General features: G+C 42.4%; 1 protein-coding gene across 1 annotated transcript in view; it reads left to right on the top strand.

The window, feature by feature from the left end:
- zswim5 (zinc finger, SWIM-type containing 5) overlaps positions 1–15,756 on the top strand; it is a 69,686-nt gene extending 53,930 nt beyond the window's left edge. The window contains exons 4-14 of the mRNA XM_017705993.2: positions 442–592; positions 2,475–2,651; positions 3,453–3,629; positions 4,559–4,705; positions 5,819–5,956; positions 8,809–9,066; positions 10,682–10,817; positions 13,390–13,547; positions 14,019–14,182; positions 14,274–14,355; positions 14,876–15,756. Coding sequence (XP_017561482.1) covers positions 442–592; positions 2,475–2,651; positions 3,453–3,629; positions 4,559–4,705; positions 5,819–5,956; positions 8,809–9,066; positions 10,682–10,817; positions 13,390–13,547; positions 14,019–14,182; positions 14,274–14,355; positions 14,876–15,738 — 2,451 coding nt within the window. The 3' untranslated portion in view covers positions 15,739–15,756. The remainder of the gene's footprint in view (positions 1–441; positions 593–2,474; positions 2,652–3,452; positions 3,630–4,558; positions 4,706–5,818; positions 5,957–8,808; positions 9,067–10,681; positions 10,818–13,389; positions 13,548–14,018; positions 14,183–14,273; positions 14,356–14,875) is intronic.
- The last annotated feature ends 1,671 nt before the right edge of the window (positions 15,757–17,427 follow it).

Here is a 17,427-nt window from a genome sequence, read left to right as displayed (position 1 = left end):
TTGAAAGCAAACCTGTGTGTTAAAGATGCTATTGTGATAAATTATGGTGCTATGAAATCCTAGGAGGCCCATTTAAATCAATGCGCTTTAATTAAATGTCAAGCAGCCTCTTCTTTTCACTTGCTGCTGTGGCTGTGCTGTTTACTGTGTAGATGTCCACCTTAATACTGCACTGCAGAATCTGGGGACCTCTCTGTGCACATGGTTACATAGAGTTTCACTAGCATTAAGGGTAGGGGTTATGCCTGCTACGATTACCTGGAGTCCAGTACCACACAGCGCTTAACAGATTAGGTCTGACCCATTGAACTGTCCATTGACTGTTGATGATGGTGTAGGAAATTTGTAATTGGTCCAGTATGTGTTCTCATGACATGTTGAAGTTATTTATGATTTGTTTGCTTGTTGTTTTTCCTAAACATTCTTAAAATGCGCTTGCAGGTTCGGGAGATGTTGCGCATGCGGGACTCGAATGGAGCGCGCATGCTCACTCTCATCACCGAACAGTTCATGGCTGATCCACGCCTGTCGCTATGGCGACAGCAGGGCACCGGCATGACAGACAAGTGTCGGCAGCTGTGGGATGAGCTGGGTGAGTTACGGCCTCCGCAGCGAACAGCGTGGACCCTCAGCATCTCACTTCTCCTTTCATTTTCTTCACGCTTGCTCCTCATGCAGTGGCCAAATTGAAGCCCTGTCGCTTTCAACGATATTTTTAACAGTTGATTTTCATTTCCCATGAAGCCCAAATCCCAACGGGAACACTGCAAGCAGTGGATGATGGATAAAGATGAGTGGTCAGCATTACCTCTCTTTCTTTAAAAGCACCTCTAAATTTATACCTGCAAAGCATATAAATCAAAAAAGACCTTTACTGAGATTGATTTTGGAAGATAATCGCAATTTAAATTTACAACCTGTCACTGTATGAACAAGACAGCAGTATTGATGATTTATCCATGCACCAATTTTTGTGTACTGTCTCTGTATTAGTAGTATTAATGACTGCGTTCCAGTTGGTCAAATCTTTCAAATACATAAATATTTGGTGACAGTCACACTCACGTGCCTATAACACTAGCTTTACTTCACCATTAGTGCCACCAGCATATTCCTTTAATAGTTTTGCTCAACCAGTGGTAACAACCACTTTCCTGTCAACTCACCTGCTCATTTTTAGGAATTTTCAGTGCGTGCTTGGAGCATGCAGAGTAGACATATGCGTACAGAGGCGCGACTCTGTGGCCTGTAGTGCTGCATCAGCGTCCATGCGTTCTGCAAGTCAATGCACACGTCTGACCACTCACCTCTATCAAGAGGCCATGAACGGTTTGGGATCAATGGGCTTTCAGACTGCCTTCTATTGATCAGGCCATTTAAGGGGGTCGATGGGAGCGCTTCCTGAGCAGGCTCGTTTGAGAACGGGGCTCTGCTAGCTTTTTTCCTTCGAGACCACAGCTGCAGTAACGCGCACACACACACATGCTTTGGCAGCTCCATCCTGATCAACAAAGACAACTCGAGTGATAAACTGCCTATTCATTTAGGAGCTTTTATTGGAAATAAACTAAAAATTAACATTTTTTTTTAACTGATGGCACAGGTGTAACAATCGTTTGTTTGTTAATCACTTCAGCAGTTACATCCTTAGTTTCAGCCCTGCCAGACTGACAGAGCGCCTAATAAAAGACCAGGCATGTCAGGGTTTTAGTCAACTCTCCAATTGGCCAGCGCTGTGGGCATTATTAGCGCGTCAACCAATCAGCAAGTTTGACGAGGGTGTAAATGACAGCGGAGGAAAAAGACGCAACCCCAGCCATCTGTTCTCAGCAGAGAGGCAGTGTGTGTGATGCAGACAGTTGTAAAAGAGCGGAGGCAGAGCAGGCTGCCCTGCACCTGCCACATCTCCTGCTCCGCACAGGCCAGTGTTTGACACATGCTGACAGTGATGCACTAGCACCTACTCCATTACACGCCAGCCGCTCATTTTTCCATTTCACCTTTAAGACCCATTAAAAGCTGCAGGAAGTGAAGGGCTCTGTCCCAGCCTCTTATTCTTTCTGTCTTCCCGATGTGCAGTCTGTCTTTTCTCTCTCTCTTTCTCACTTATGCTATTCCCCTCTTTCTTTTTTTGGTGCTGCAGAACTCACATGAACGGTCATTAACAAATTTTTGTATTTTGTTACATTAAAAAAAGCAGAAATGCTCTATAAAGTTCTATAGTCTTCAGCTGCAATGCTGTACAGGAAGTGTTGGAGGTGATATTACTGCACGAGGTTAAGGTGAAAATGTTAATCGGAGGATAGACAACAGATTAATCTTTTACAATAATGAAATAAAAGTATGGTTATTCTTCGTTTGTCACACTTTCTTCACTCCTGATCTCCTTTCCCACATTCTCCAAGGCACTCCTTAGTAATGTTCTCAGAGATCTGCTCCCCTGCGTCTCGTTGACTCATCGTGCTGTCTTGCAGGTGCGCTGTGGGTGTGTATTGTGTTGAACCCACACTGTAAGAGTGAGGAGAAGAGTGCATGGCTGAAGCAGCTGAAGAAATGGGGAGATATGGATATCTGCCCCCTAGAGGATGGCAACTATGGCAGTGAGTTGCCCAACATCACCAACGCCTTGCCCCAGAGCAACCTGGCACAAGGTCAGCCTTTGGCTCACATATCAGACCCACAACTTTAGCATTTTTCAGAAAACACTTACAGTAGTGGTCCCTCACTTTAGTGCCTGCCAAATAGTTTGTATTATAGGTTTGCTTTGAGTCATAGTTTCTGTTCTTTTCTAGGGAAGTGTCTCTGAACAGTGAATTATCATTCATACTGAGGGGCCTTTTTTTTTTTTTTTTTTTGGTGTAGTTCTTCGCTCTTTCACTGAGTACATATTAGCTTCTTAGTAGTTACTGAACAATAGTCATATGCAAACGTTTGAGCCACTCCAGTCAAATTACATTACAAAATAAGTGAAGACCTTTCCTTTACAGGAAAGACATTTAATTTAGCATTTTCTTGCCAATTTCAATCACAGTTTCTGCTGAGTTTAACATATTGGACAAAAACATAACTTTTAACAGTGCAAATAAGAGAAGGATATGCCGTAACTTCTGCACAGGCTACCTTTTGTTTTATTGTGTTCCCAGTATGTTAATATAGGGCAAATAAACAGTAATCGTGCATTCAAATGTCCAGAAATGTGCTCTGTGTAGAGGATATGTTAACTTGTTTTTCTTGGAAAATCAACAAAACCAACCAGGTACCCAAAATTTTGCATTTGGCTATGGGTCTTAATGATATTATGGGAATAATGAATGTAGAATTCAAGACGTTAACTCAGCCAGCAGCCTAAAATAAAAATTGCAGAGCTTACATCTTTTATGTAAAGCAGTTTTTTTTGTACCTTTACCCTGTGCTCACTTTATCCTGCTCCTATATGTGTCCATGTCTCTCAGACTCACTGGCCAGGCCCAGGCGGACAGTGTTCACCCGAGCTATGGAAGCATGTGACCTGCACTGGCAGGACAGCCACCTGCAGAGAATCATAAGCAGCGATTTCTACATGTCTCCTGCTTATCAGAGAGAAGGAGAGAGCCTGCTGTTTAACCCCCAGGGCCTGCCTTTGTGGCTGGGTAAGAACGAAACACAAGCTAAGGGTGGGGTGGAACTGAAGATAAGTACCTGTCGATCTGCTGCCGTTAGTCTATGTCTGGACATCAGTTTTCAGTTTCTAAGAACTGGCTTCATATATAAACAGACATCAGTAGGACTGTAATAATTAGTCAGCAGTGTAGAATAAATTTTTTTTGTTAAGCCATCATTTACTTAAAAACAAAAGTGCTATAATGCTTTACAGTGCTCGGAAATGTTCACGTGAAGCACGCAGCACACTACAAAACTTTAAATGATGGAAGCTGCTGAGGAAGAGGAACACTGTTGTACTGGAATCGGTTGTGTGCTTATGAACATTAGAAAGCACTATTGCACTTATGTCTAAGTAAATGACTTAACAATAAAAATCCACTCTAATTTAACTTTTAACAGTGCAAATAAAATAAGAAAAGAGAATTTTATCGTAGGGTCATGTAATTGACCAGTGTTGAGTGTCATGTTGGCCACCTGTTTTCACTGCACTTTTGTTTTCTCTGCTCGAACACCCATTTTAACCTCACCTAAAGAGCTAAGGCAGCAAGGAAGGGGAAACAAAGAAGGCATGATAATAGAGTAGTGAAGAAATCAAACAATAGTTGACCGAGTAGTCGTTAGTTGCAGCCCAGGCAGTATATATTTGTGAGTATGTTCTGTGTTTTTCTTGCTACTTGCATTGGATGCATTGGACTTTTAAGGATATATCTGCATGTGTACGATTATTAGGATCCCCCTCTTAGTGCTGTAAGCGCTCTAATTCCACTAGTGCAGGATTGAGGAGCTAAAATAAGCAGCTTCTGAAAAGATTTGGTCCGTTTTCCCAGCTTAAGCTTGGTCTAGCCGTAAGGGTATATCTCGAAAAAAACAATGGAGAGACACTGGCATGCTGACTCTCATGTTACTTGTCTTCTAGACCATGTGCCTACAGCATGCGCCAGGGTGGACGCCCTGCGTTCCCACGGTTACCCAAGGGAGGCCCTGCGATTGGCCGTAGCCATCATTAATACACTTCGGCTTCAGCAACAGCGGCAGTTGGACATTTACAAACACCAGAAGAAAGGTAAGACATGTGCAAGCACACGGCTCAAAACGTGACCTCACTGCAGTCTTTATCTACTTGGCAAGATACTATGTCTATAGTAGCCAAGAGCTGACAAAAGCGCCATTATGCTCTGTTCAGAGACTGAGGAGGCTCCCCTAAACTTCTTATAAGGATCATTTCAGTTTGTTTTAACCTTGCTGCCTTTATTTAGTCTGGCTTTGTTACTCTATGACATGTGACGTTTGATGGGTGTTATACTCTAAATGCCATCAGTTTAGCAGTTTACCCTGGCGGCTGTTTACATATTCTTGACGTTTGTAGTTTGCTCTCTGCACAACTGTAAACAAACCTCACCTGGGTTTGCAAAGATTGCAGTGCTGCTATAGGACAAAAAAACAATTGGATTTGATGGACCAGAAATAGACTTTGAGCACTTGTTTTTGAAAGAGGAATCAAATAATACAATTTATTTAGCTGATTTTTCTCCACAAATTAATCACATGATTGTGTGTTTATTGTGTTAAGTGTAACCGACTGCACATGACATGACCTCATGGATGCGAGACAGTCCATCTTATTGAGAAGCCAACATTCGACCTGTGCTGTACCATCTATACCCCACTTCTGTCCTGATGTTAATATTAGTGGTTTTCAGTGCTGGTCCTGAAGTAGATCTACACTAAAGGGTGGGCTATAAGGTACAAATGTAATGTCACAGTACTTCATGACGTTTTCTAGATACACAGTATAAATCACAGCATTTCTGGAATAGACAAAAAAGCACCAATATTAAAATATAATGCTATTTTTGTAAAGACCAATGCAGTTTCAGTGTTCACAGTTCACACTGTGACAGAAATTGTCACGATAATGAGTGTCGTTGCCCTCCGCTATCTTTTCTGAGCATTTGTAGTGTTCTCTGCTCTAACACATCCATTTTTACCTCATGGAGGGCTTAATGAGCTGATGATGTCAGGTGAATTAGAGCAGAGAAAACATTAAAATGTGCAGCACTGTGAAAACTGGTCTGTACATACTTATGGAGAAGCTGTTAAATTAATTATCAGTTGCTGATGCGCAGAGTCATTTATCACCCAGTATTCAGTGAAATATATGTATGTATGTGTTCAGAGCTGCTGCAGAGGGGAATGACCAGCACTACTAATCTGGAGGGCTGGGTGGGCCACCCCCTTGACCCCATCGGCTGCCTTTTCGCCACCCTCACGGAGACGTGTCGAGTGGAAGATGACAACGCCATGGACACCGGAGGTACAGTATTATGACTATTGTTGGTTGATATTGTGTTTGTGACCCATAAGGGGGAGATGTGGGTGTGCACCACTTAAAGGGCAATTCCACTAATCCCCCTCCCCCCCAATATTTCTGGATAATTAAATGGTTAAGATGTAAGTCATTCAGAGCAATTTAATTTAATGTTACAGTGGTTATAATGGGAACCAGACATCCAAAAATGATTAACACCTCTATGAATACAAAGTCATTGTTTTATGATCGTCCTGAGGAAGTCTTGGCCCTAAATGTATTTTTTAAATCCATGAAGGAGATGTACATGTAGGACGCTGATAGGCAAAATAGTTGCTGAAGAACCACCCCCTGCCTTTATTTGACCATTATCAACACTACATATAAAAGGCTGAAGACACATGTAGGTTCATTGGTCATTTTGGATAGTAAATAAAATGATAATAATATGAGAGTTGTAGACATGGCAACCCCTGGTTCCTGTAAAGAAATATGTCAGTGAGTCTCTCTACAGCAAACCATTTAACCCTGAATCACTCTGAATGATGATGTATACATCTTACCTGTTTACTTATGTTGGAAAATTGGTCAAATTCCCCATTAAGTCACTTATAACATTATTCAGTCCTGCTGATTGGTGCGCGCGCATGTGTGTGTGTGTGTGTTTGGGGGTTCATTCAGTTCGCTTAGTCATTCATTCTGAGAAGTCATTCTGAACACACAGTGGAGTAAAACGTATAAATTCAGTCTGCATTTGCATTCTATACATCTCTCCCCAGTCTTTGCCAAAAAGGAGAGTGTTGGCTATTGTGTTTCTATTGTGAGACCAACAGGGAGCTATTGTGATGTGGAATAATGCAGCTGAGTGGTACGGTGATTGGGTCTGTCTGTGTGTGTGTCTGTGTGTGTGTGTGTGTGTGTGTGTGTTGTAGTACTTTTTTTTTTCTCCTTAGGTTTTAGTGATCGTGTGTGCATCTGTGTGTTTTCAGACATTTTCAAGAAAGAAATACCAAGACTTTGTAGGAAGTTATAGGGGAAAACAGGGCTAACCTGCAGGACTGACAAAATAATTCCATTTTATTTTTTTTTACTGAGGTTAAGCATGGGGTTAGATTTAGAGTTAAGCTTTGAAAGTTCTCATTACATATAGTTACTTGCTAGGCACGTAACAATCCACAAAATCAATGATTTGGTTTGGTACAGCGGTGTCTCGATTCTGTACATTTTTCCATGCATCACCAGTGTAGAGGGGCTTCCATTTTCAGTTTATTAGAGCATTCGACATTGCAAAAGTACAGTATTTGAAGATGTTCTTTATAGCGTTCCAATCCAGTGCTCTAGCCGCAAGCTAAAATGCTAGTCATGATACAATAATATAATACAATTTCACATTAGGCATAGCAGTACAGTGTGATGCAACATTTAATATATTTTCTTGCATATATGGTTTACATATGGGGCATTTTACTGTATATTTGTACTGTAGCTTTCATGGGATATGTGTGTCCCAGTGTCTTGAGGAAAAACAAGCATGCGTGCGTGTTGGAGAGCCCTTTGTTTGACTCCATCACACAGTTGGAAACATCTGGCATTTGCAGCAGTGTGGGCGGGCCCTAGGGCTCATCCAATCGGAGCATCCAGAGGTCAGAGTGCTAGCTGAGCAGGACCAACAACAACAGCTGAAGCATGTAGTCCAAACACCTCTATCTCTCACTCCCTGGTCATCCTGACACCTCTTTGTGCATTGTATCTTTTCCAGTTGTTCGCATTAGCTCATCCATTTGAATCCCCTCCATTAATTTGCAATGGATGTGTGAGGCTAATGTTGCTTACAAGCATTGTAATCTACCCCAGTGTGTGTGTGTGTGTGTGTGTGTGTGTGTGTGTGTGTGTGTGTGTGTGTGTGTGTGTGTGTGTGTGTGTGTGTGTGTGTGTGTGTAGAATCTCCAGACTAAGGGGTGGGAGGTATAGCAGTAAATAAACTCCCCCTAAGCAGCAGCTTGGGTTTGTCAGTTACCTACCGAGGACTATAAGCTTCTCCCCCAGCTGAGGAAAAATCACGTGACTGGTGGCTTTCAGGGTGAACCCTGATTCAGACAGAGGACAACTGGGTTCATTAGCCAGGATTTAAGAGCTGAGTCTCTTATCAGACAGACAGATTTTGTTTTTGCACACACACCCCCTCCCCCACCTTTACTTAGTCATTATTAGTCTACAGTAGTTTACTGTAAATACCATTTAAGTTCAGTGGAAACCTTTAGTACTTACTACTGATGGCTCATCAGTGTAACCTCCAGCACATACAGGTGGTATAAAGGATAGTTTGGGGGCAAATATAATTTACACAGTTTGCCTCTAATGTAGCCGAGCAGCCTGGTGTCTTTTTGCTTTAGTTTTGTACTGGAGTGTTGCTAATAGTACCATTCGCTTCATGCAAACTGATACTGTTATCTATAAAAATGGACAAATATCTTGCATGGCTAAAAACACTAGTGGTCATCTTAAATTTTGTCCATGATTTTGTCTATTTTTATAGATAGTGTCTAAAACCACATAAGCAAGTCTTTTGCAGACTTACTTACCTTGTCAGTTTGTAATGATTTAAGCAAGCAGTAAGCTCAATGCTAATAGATAGAAAGTTTTCCATTAGATTTTCATTACTTGTTAGCTTTGTAGCTCCAGTACAAACGTCTGATACCAAACGTGTTGGCTAATCAATTACATTCGGAGTAAAATTAGATCACTTTGATTTGAGGAACAAATGCATTAGCAGCACAATGCTAACCCATAACAGTGCTAGAGTCAATGGGGAGAGCACAGAAAGTGGTCACTAACCGGTCACTTGTGTTTCCTTGCAGATTCGGGTGAGCCGAAACCTCCAGTGTATCAGCACGTGCCTGTGTGGGGCTGCTCAGACGGCGGGGAGTCGTATCTAGCCTTGGCCTTGGAGGTGGCGCTGATGGGCATGGGACAGCAGAGGCTGATGCCGGAGGGACTGTATGCCCAGGATAAAGTTTGCCGCAACGAGGAGCAGATTGTAGCCAAGCTGCAGGAACTGGAGCTGGACGAGCTGCTGGTCCAGACGCTCCGGAAGCAGGCTGTACTGCTACTGGAAGGTATGAACACACTGTCTTTATTAGGGATGTGCAGTCCAATCTCATCAGATTTGGTCTACAACTTCTCATAACCAGTACAGCCTTACATTGATCAGGCATATTATTATGACCACCTCCTTGTTTCTATGCTCAATGTCCATTTTGTCAGCTCCACTTACAACCCCAATACCAATCAAGCAAGAATGGGAAAGAATTCCACCTACAAAGCTTCAACAATTAGTGTCCTCGGTTCCCAAATGCTTATTGAGTGTTGTTAAAAGGAAAGGTGATGTAACACAGTGGTAAACATGCCCCTGTCCCAACTTCTTTGGAATGGGCTGCAGGCATCAAATTCAAAATGAGTGAATATTTGCAAAAAACAATAAAGTTTATCCGTTTCAACATTAAATATCTTGTCTTTGTAGTGTATTCAGTTGAATATAGGTTGAAAAGGATTTGCAAATCATCGTATTCTGTTTTATGTTTTACACAATGTCCCAACTTCATTGGAATTGGGGTTGTACTATATAGGTGCACTTTGTAGCTCTACAGTTACAGACTGTAGTCCATCTGTTTCTCTGCATACTTTGTTTAGCCCCTTTTACTCTGTTCTTCAGTGGTCAGGACCCCCATGGACCCTCACAGAGCAGGTACTATTTGGGTGGTGGACCATTCTCCAACAGCACTGCTGTGTTTGATCCACTCGTACCAGCACAACACTCACTAACAGACCTCCACCACGTCAGTGTTACTGCAGTGCTGAGAATGATCCACCACTCAAATAGTACCTGTTCTGTGAGGGTCCATGGGGGTCCTGACCACTGAAGAACAGGGTGAAGGGGGTCTAACAAAGTGTGCAGAGAAACAGGCTCTTTTCACTGCACTCTCCTCTGGCATCTTCCCTTTACACTGCTGTTTTATCTCCCTCCCTCTCTCCTGTTTTTCTTTTTGCCTTTCCCACACTCCTCCCCTGGGCTTGCATATTCCCCCGTCTTTCTTTCCCATGCCACCCTCCTCGTTCTCTCTAGTCTTACACACACAAACACACGTCTTCCACAGATTTCCCGCTCTGTGACATCATTTTGTTGGCGTTATTCACTACAACTCGCCTAACAGCCGTCTGAACCAAATTGACATGGCTCTAAGCTGACCAGCGCTCATCCTTATCGTTGTTCTCTGCATAAAATCAGGAGCACTCCATAGAATGCTATTATAGAGAACCGAAAGTCCCCTAATTACGGTTTCCAACATTATAAAATCAAGTACACTAAATAGAGCACTGTTATAGGGAACCGAAAGGGTCACTCTTCCCTGCACTGGGGCACTATTTAGAACAGTATTAACTGGAACTAGTACATACACCAACATTACATGAATATTCATCATTCTGAAACAGCCATCATGTTCTGTCACGTAAATCTTAGGTGTTCTCTGTTAGGAAGGATACATCGTCTGAACACTTCCAGTGTGGTTCACTGGGGAATGTAAGAGCTGTGAACACTATGCATTCTCCAGCTCTTTCAAGCACCTCTAGAAAACGGCAGGATTACAAAACAGTGTACTGTTTAGTGAATAGGACGCTGTGGTGGTGATGACGTACGTTGAGTTCCGATGATGTATGATTGTGTTTGTGTAGGTGGTCCTTTCAGTGGCCTTGGCGAGGTCATCCACAGAGAAAGCGTACCCATGCACACATTCGCCAAGTACCTCTTCACAGCACTCCTTCCCCACGACACGGACCTGGCCTACAAGATCGGCCTGAGGGCCATGAGGTGAGAACACAAACAGTTATTTCTGTTTTTGGACCATGATAGTCTTGAAATTCATAATTACGGTACTGTTTTTACATTTTTTAGAAAATTTTTGTTTGGATTTACTGTTTTCAGCAATGTAAAAAGCAATTAGGTTGCACATAAATATATAAAAGTAAATGTATAAAATGATTCTGACATGTTAGTCAACAGATACAGAGTGCCTTATATTTCAAATGTGTAGATATTTCTGGTGCAAAAAATTACAGGACTTTTATTATTTGATGATTTTTTTTTTTTTTTTGTCCTGAAATTTTAAATGGGAAAAAAAGTCTAAAATACCTTTTGGCATTTAGTTTATAGTATATAAATCAGCACTCTGAGCCATTGTTCTATATAGAATAACAAAATTAATACACTGTAGGGCTGTATTATGTCATGTAATGAGCTTTAATATTACCATCACATGCACTGATCTACAAAGTCTTTGTCATTTCGCTCCAGAAAGTGTCATGACAACCTGATGTTGGCAAACGCAGCCTTTATGACAAAAGATGCCAACTGGAATTTGTGTTAATGTTTGAATAGGTCTCAGTCAGTTGTAATGAAGTGCATGTACAGGCTTATGAACACTGCCCTATAGTAGTGTTATCCAAAAAATTATAGCAACATTTAATATTGGTGAAGTTGATTACATTTTTTTGGAAGGGTAGTGTAATTTTTCTCACTGCTCTTCCCACTTTCCACTTCATTCCTTTAGAGCAGCTCTGGTGTTCCTCCTCCAGCACACCTGTTTCAACTCATCTGTGCTAATTATCACACCCATGATGGGTTGAGTCAAGTGTATTAAAGCAGGGAAAACACTAAATTGTGTAATCTCCTGGCCAGCAAGGACCGTGAGTGGAGAGCGCAAAAATTGTGACAAAAATTCCAGCTGATCTTAAACACTGAGGACAGAAATCATTGTAAATGGCTTGTGTAGAAAAAAGCCTAAACCTACAGTACAGTGCACAAGTCTTGAGTAGTAAGAGTGATTTTCCTTGTAAAGAGACGACATAATATTAGAACTACAAGTAATAAAAGTTCCTCATTTTCAATTAGTTTTCAATCAGTTCTGTGTTATGTGGTTAGAAGAACACAGATTTGTGTCGTCTTCTCCTTGGTGCACTCCAGCTATTGCATGCCGTGGTTCAATTCCATCAGAAGCACACCTGATTTAAATGATAATTAAATCAGTAAGTTATTAACAAAGTCATTTAGAACGGTTTAAAGTGAATTGATGCATTCTAGAGAAATGTAGACGGTCAATTGTTTACAGCGGTGGTGATAGGAACCAGACATCTGAAGCCTCTAAATGTTTCCTCACAGAAGATATTACATAAAATGGTTCTGAATACATCGCCTAATTCCTGAGATGTTTCACTGATGTTTGTTGATGTTTTGACCCATTTTTTTTCCTTCATTCATGGCAGACAGGTTGTTAGCCAAAATAACCACTGATCAGTACCACAGTTTTACTATTAATTTACCATTACCAGCATTACATATACTCAGAAGACAGACATGTAGGTTTACTGGTCATTTTGGATAGTAAATGAAATGGCTATATTTGTATTTGACACAGTGACTCCTAGTTTTTATCACCACCACTGTACAGAAATCGAGGTCTAAATTTCTGTTCAGCACAAAGCATTTCACATTAAACTTTTATTACATCTGAACCATTTAATTACACAGGTGAAATTTCTATATATAATGGTTAACAAATAAATGCTTACTGACCTGATAAATAGCTTTTAAATATAATTTTTTTCAGACACACACACACACTCTCAGTCTGTGACTGTGCTTGCATGGCTCTGCTGTCTCTGGCTGCAGCCTATAGTGTCTCAGTGGGCCTTTATTACTGTGCTGTCATTAATCCAGGCCAGATCCTCAGGGTCCTCACTGATACACAATCAATAATGCAGCTCCCACTGCACACTCACCCAGACATGGGTAGCAGAGCACAGAAGAGCAGATCTGCTGCCTCCGCATAAAGACAAAGCTAATGGAGCACAGAGAGCTGGGATATAGTCTGGGTGTTTTCAAAGGTCGTGCAGTCACAGCCTGAGCTGAAATTGATTTGTCCGGGAGCTCCTCGTCCAGTTCCAAGCACAATTTAGGGTTTTCCCTTTTTTTAAAGCACCTGTTTGAACTCTTTACCTAATTGTCACATCCATCATTAGTTGAATCTGGTATGTAGGGGAAGAAGCCGTCATGAAACTGGACAATAATGTGAATCTTGGTTAAAGCAGTTTACATAATTTGCTCCGTTACGCCAGATTGAGTCGATAAGACGATGCATTTGGTGTCTGAAGTTTCCTTCTAGTTTTGCACTGAAACTAGAAAACTTTTGAAAACTAACTGCTCCACCAGGTTAGCACTGTGCAAACTGTTTACTGAGGTCAACACATAAAAAGCTCTCCAGTAGGCTTACTTGACTGGTTTGTGTCACATAGCCTTGGTTTGGGCCTTATGACGACTGTTACGAAGCATAGAAGTGTGAAACTTTCCATAATACTGACTGATAATAATGGGCTATGTATTGCAGACTGCCTGTTTTGGAGTCCACGGCCCCCTCGGGCGACGTGGGTCACCCCCACCACGGCATCTCCATCGTACCCAGCAGGTACCCCCGTTGGTTCACCCTTGGACATCTGGAGTCCCAGCAGTGCGAGCTGGCTTCAACCATGCTCACTGCAGCAAAGGGTGAGTAATGCTCAAATGCTTGCACAAAATACGGTACATAAATATCTTTGATATTGGAACAAAACCTCATATCTCCAAAATGATGACTTTACAGAAGAGGGAAATAAATGTTCTCAAATCTTAATGGAAGTTAATGAAGAAACAGTGTTTTGACACAATGTAAAGCAAAGCTGGTGATTTTCAAATAAAAAAAAAAGAAAAATGTCAAAAACCAAAAATAGACTTGAAGACTTGAAGTTTTGTCCCGGCAGCGACAATATATAACGGCATAACTGAAAGATGTTCACTGATTGAGTCTGAACCCCGTTGTTGAAATGTATTGTATGCCAGTCACATATTGCTAGGGTTTTGTCCGTTTTTTACTCTAAGCATCTTTATGCAACACATTTTGCAGCTGTAGTATAAATTCCTCGATAAAGATGCTATTGTTTGAGTTACAGTCTGAGTGAATGTGTTTGGTGTTTTGAGTAGGAGACATGCTGAGGCTGCGTACGGTTCTGGAGGCCATCCAGAAGAACATTCACTCCTCCTCACTGATCTTCAAACTGGCCCAGGACGCCTTTAAAATCGCCACCCCCGCAGATAACCCACCCGACATCACGCTGCTCAATGTCGCTCTGGAGCTTGGCCTTCAGGTGTGTGTGTTCTGGTGTTTACGTTGTGTTTTGTGTGTGTGTGTCTGGTCTTTTTTTTTTCTTTTTGTAACTCATCCTTATTTCTGTGTAGGTGATGCGGATGACTCTGTCCACTCTCAACTGGAGACGAAGAGAGATGGTACGCTGGCTTGTCACCTGTGCAACTGAAGTCGGTAAGCAGCAAAATTACTGCATTTTTACACAAATTTTTACTTGTACTTTTCAGTTAATTGAGAAAACGGCTAAGGATATAAACATTTATGTGCTGCTGATTTAGGTATATTTTGCTTCAACACACTTTCATTTTCATCAAAGCGACTTCCTTGGTGTGAAGAGCAGGTTTTTCTTTTCCAAAAGACATAAAGAAATCAATAATAAATGTCGTAAATATTAATATATAAACCACAGTGTTCGAAAAACATTGGACTGTAGATTGTAATACCTTAAATGGAAGCTTTCGTTTTACACTAGCATTCAAAAGTTTGGAATCACTGTACTGAAGACTGGAACCATAAATAAAAAAAAATGAAAAGCACAGAATATTTAATCACTAGCACGGTAATTGGTAGGACTTACTAATACTGCTTATTTTTCTTACATATTTTGTAGGGAACAGCCTTATTATTAATAATAATTGATATTACTTCACTGCCAAGTTAAATGCCTCTAATCATCCTTTCTCTCCCATCTCAGGCCTGCGAGCACTGGTCAGCATCCTGCAGAGCTGGTACACCCTCTTCACCCCGACCGAAGCCACGAGCATCGTGGCTGCCACGGTCATGTCTCATAACACGGTGCTGCGGCTCAGCCTGGACTACCCTCAGCGTGAGGAGCTGGCCGGCTGCGCACGCACACTGGCCCTGCAGTGCGCTATGAAGGACCCTCAGAACTGTGCTCTTTCGGCCCTGACGCTCTGCGAGAAGGACCACATCGCCTTCGAGACTGCCTACCAGATCGTCATTGACGCCGCCTCCACAGGCATGAGCTACTCACAGCTCTTCACCATCGCGCGCTACATGGAGCACCGTGGCTACCCGCTACGGGCGTTTAAGCTGGCCTCACTGGCCATGGCCCACCTCAACCTGGCCTACAACCAGGACACGCACCCGGCCATTAATGACGTCTTGTGGGCCTGCGCTCTGAGCCACTCGCTGGGCAAAAACGAGCTCGCTGCCCTCATCCCCCTAGTGGTCAAAAGTGTGCACTGCGCCACTGTGCTCTCAGACATTCTGCGTCGCTGCACCATGACGGCTCCTGGCCTGGCCGGAATCCCTGGCCGCCGCAACTCGGGCAAGCTCATGAGCACAGACAAGGCACCCCTCAGGCAGCTGCTGGATGCCACCATCAGCGCCTACATCAACACCACGCACTCGCGGCTGACCCATATCAGCCCGCGCCACTATGGCGAGTTCATAGAGTTCCTCAGCAAGGCCAGAGAAACCTTCCTCCTGGCCCAGGATGGCCACATCCAGTTCGCCCAGTTCATAGACAACCTCAAGCAGATCTACAAGGGTAAGAAGAAACTAATGATGTTGGTGCGGGAACGTTTCGGTTGACCCCCCCCCCCCCCCCCCCCCCCCTCCCGCCCCCACGCCCTTGCACAGAACTCTCTTTGGATCTGCTTGTTCCGGTTTTATTTAAATTCAAGGCATTATTTCTTCTCATTCTTCTGTTTTGTCATCCTTTGTGAATTTATACATTGTTTCGTTTGATTTATGTTTTCTTTTTTTTCCTTTTTTTTTTTTTTAAATAATTGTGAACAACCAGTGTTCACTGACTTATTCTACCAGGTAGAAACCTGTGGAGGGGAGAACAAGCTTAATAATGCTTTTTATTTCGGCTTATGCTTGCTTTAGTTTGTGACGGATATCAAATTGCGATTTAAAAAAAAAACACGTAGAAGTGGCACATAAAGAGAAACCAAATGACAGGCGGTGTATATTTGGAGCCTGGGAAAGCTTTTCCATCATGGTGATATTAGTGGGTTTTACTGTTTTGTTTGTTTATTTTTTGTTTTTTTTTTGTTTTTTTTTTTTTGAAGGAGCTTGAACACTCAGAAAAAGAAAAAAAAAACAAAACAAAAAAAACAAAACAAAAAAGGTCATTCCTGAAACACTCGCACACAGTGTTACTGTCATACCTCGATCGTATTTAAGGAACAGCTTTAACGGTCTGGAAGTGGCCTCACTTTTGGAGGGTAAAGAACGGTGGGGCGACGCAGCTGAGCAAAGAGGTGTTAATCATCTTATTCTAGAAATTCTCCAACACAAACCAACCCCAGGACTCGGCCAAACCACAAGCATCAGGCCCCTCCCCTCTCCCCTCTGTCCGTTCCTCTTGGTTTGTTTTTTCTCTTTTTCAGGACGTAGGCTGTGTTCACATCACCAGGCTGAGGTGGCACAAATCCGTTTTTTTTTTTGCCCTAATGTGACTCTTCAAACCCAACTTGAGCCACTTTCATATGTGGTCCTAGATTGGATACGTATCTGATTCCTGGCCATGTGACCTGTAAACGTTGGGAAAGAAACACATCACGCCTTTTTCTCCTCCGTCTGGCTCTAATAATGAAGCTGAGAGCTGATCAGAGTTAATGATCTTCTCAGCGAAGCTCATTCTGCTCGTTAGTTTGCGCTGATGATGCAGCGATTCAGTCACGTGACGTTACTGAGGAGGAGGAGCTCATGAGGGTCAGTTCAGGATGCCGGTTCATCACATTAATGAAGATTTGAGTCAGCTTGAGTCAGAGTGAACCGTGGTGTCGGAGAGATCGGATTCGAGCAAAACATTCGGATTTGAGAAGCTTGTAATGTGAACGTAGCTGTAGTGAGGGGGTCTTTCGAGAAAGAGATGAAAGAGAATTTTAAGGTGCTGAATCTATCAGCCACAATCCACGCCTGAGAACGGTGCTGCCGCAGCATCAGAGGAAGAAAAGGTGTTTCCTTCTTCTCCACCTGAATTTGATCAACAAAAAAAAAAGAATCTGTCTTTTTCGAGACGACTGAGCGAAAACCAAATCTCTGAGAGCCGCATCTGCATTGTGTGGTGAAGAAGTGCCCATTGTTTTCTGTTATAAATGGGCTTCAAGTCAACAGCCTTCCTGTTCTTCTTCGACCGTACGGTACAGATGCAGCTGATGGAGATTAGCTAGGAAAATGTCTTTGCATTAGCAAGGTGGACAGCAATTCAGAGACTAGCATTAGCATTAGCATTATCAGCCACGTTTTCCTCAATAAGTAGTAGTTTAG

The sequence above is a fragment of the Pygocentrus nattereri genome, chromosome 19 (assembly GCF_015220715.1).
Source record: "Pygocentrus nattereri isolate fPygNat1 chromosome 19, fPygNat1.pri, whole genome shotgun sequence".
Classification (NCBI taxonomy): Eukaryota; Metazoa; Chordata; class Actinopteri; order Characiformes; family Serrasalmidae; genus Pygocentrus; species Pygocentrus nattereri.
Note: the sequence above shows the minus strand (reverse complement) of the source record. Positions and strands in the feature narration are given on the sequence as shown.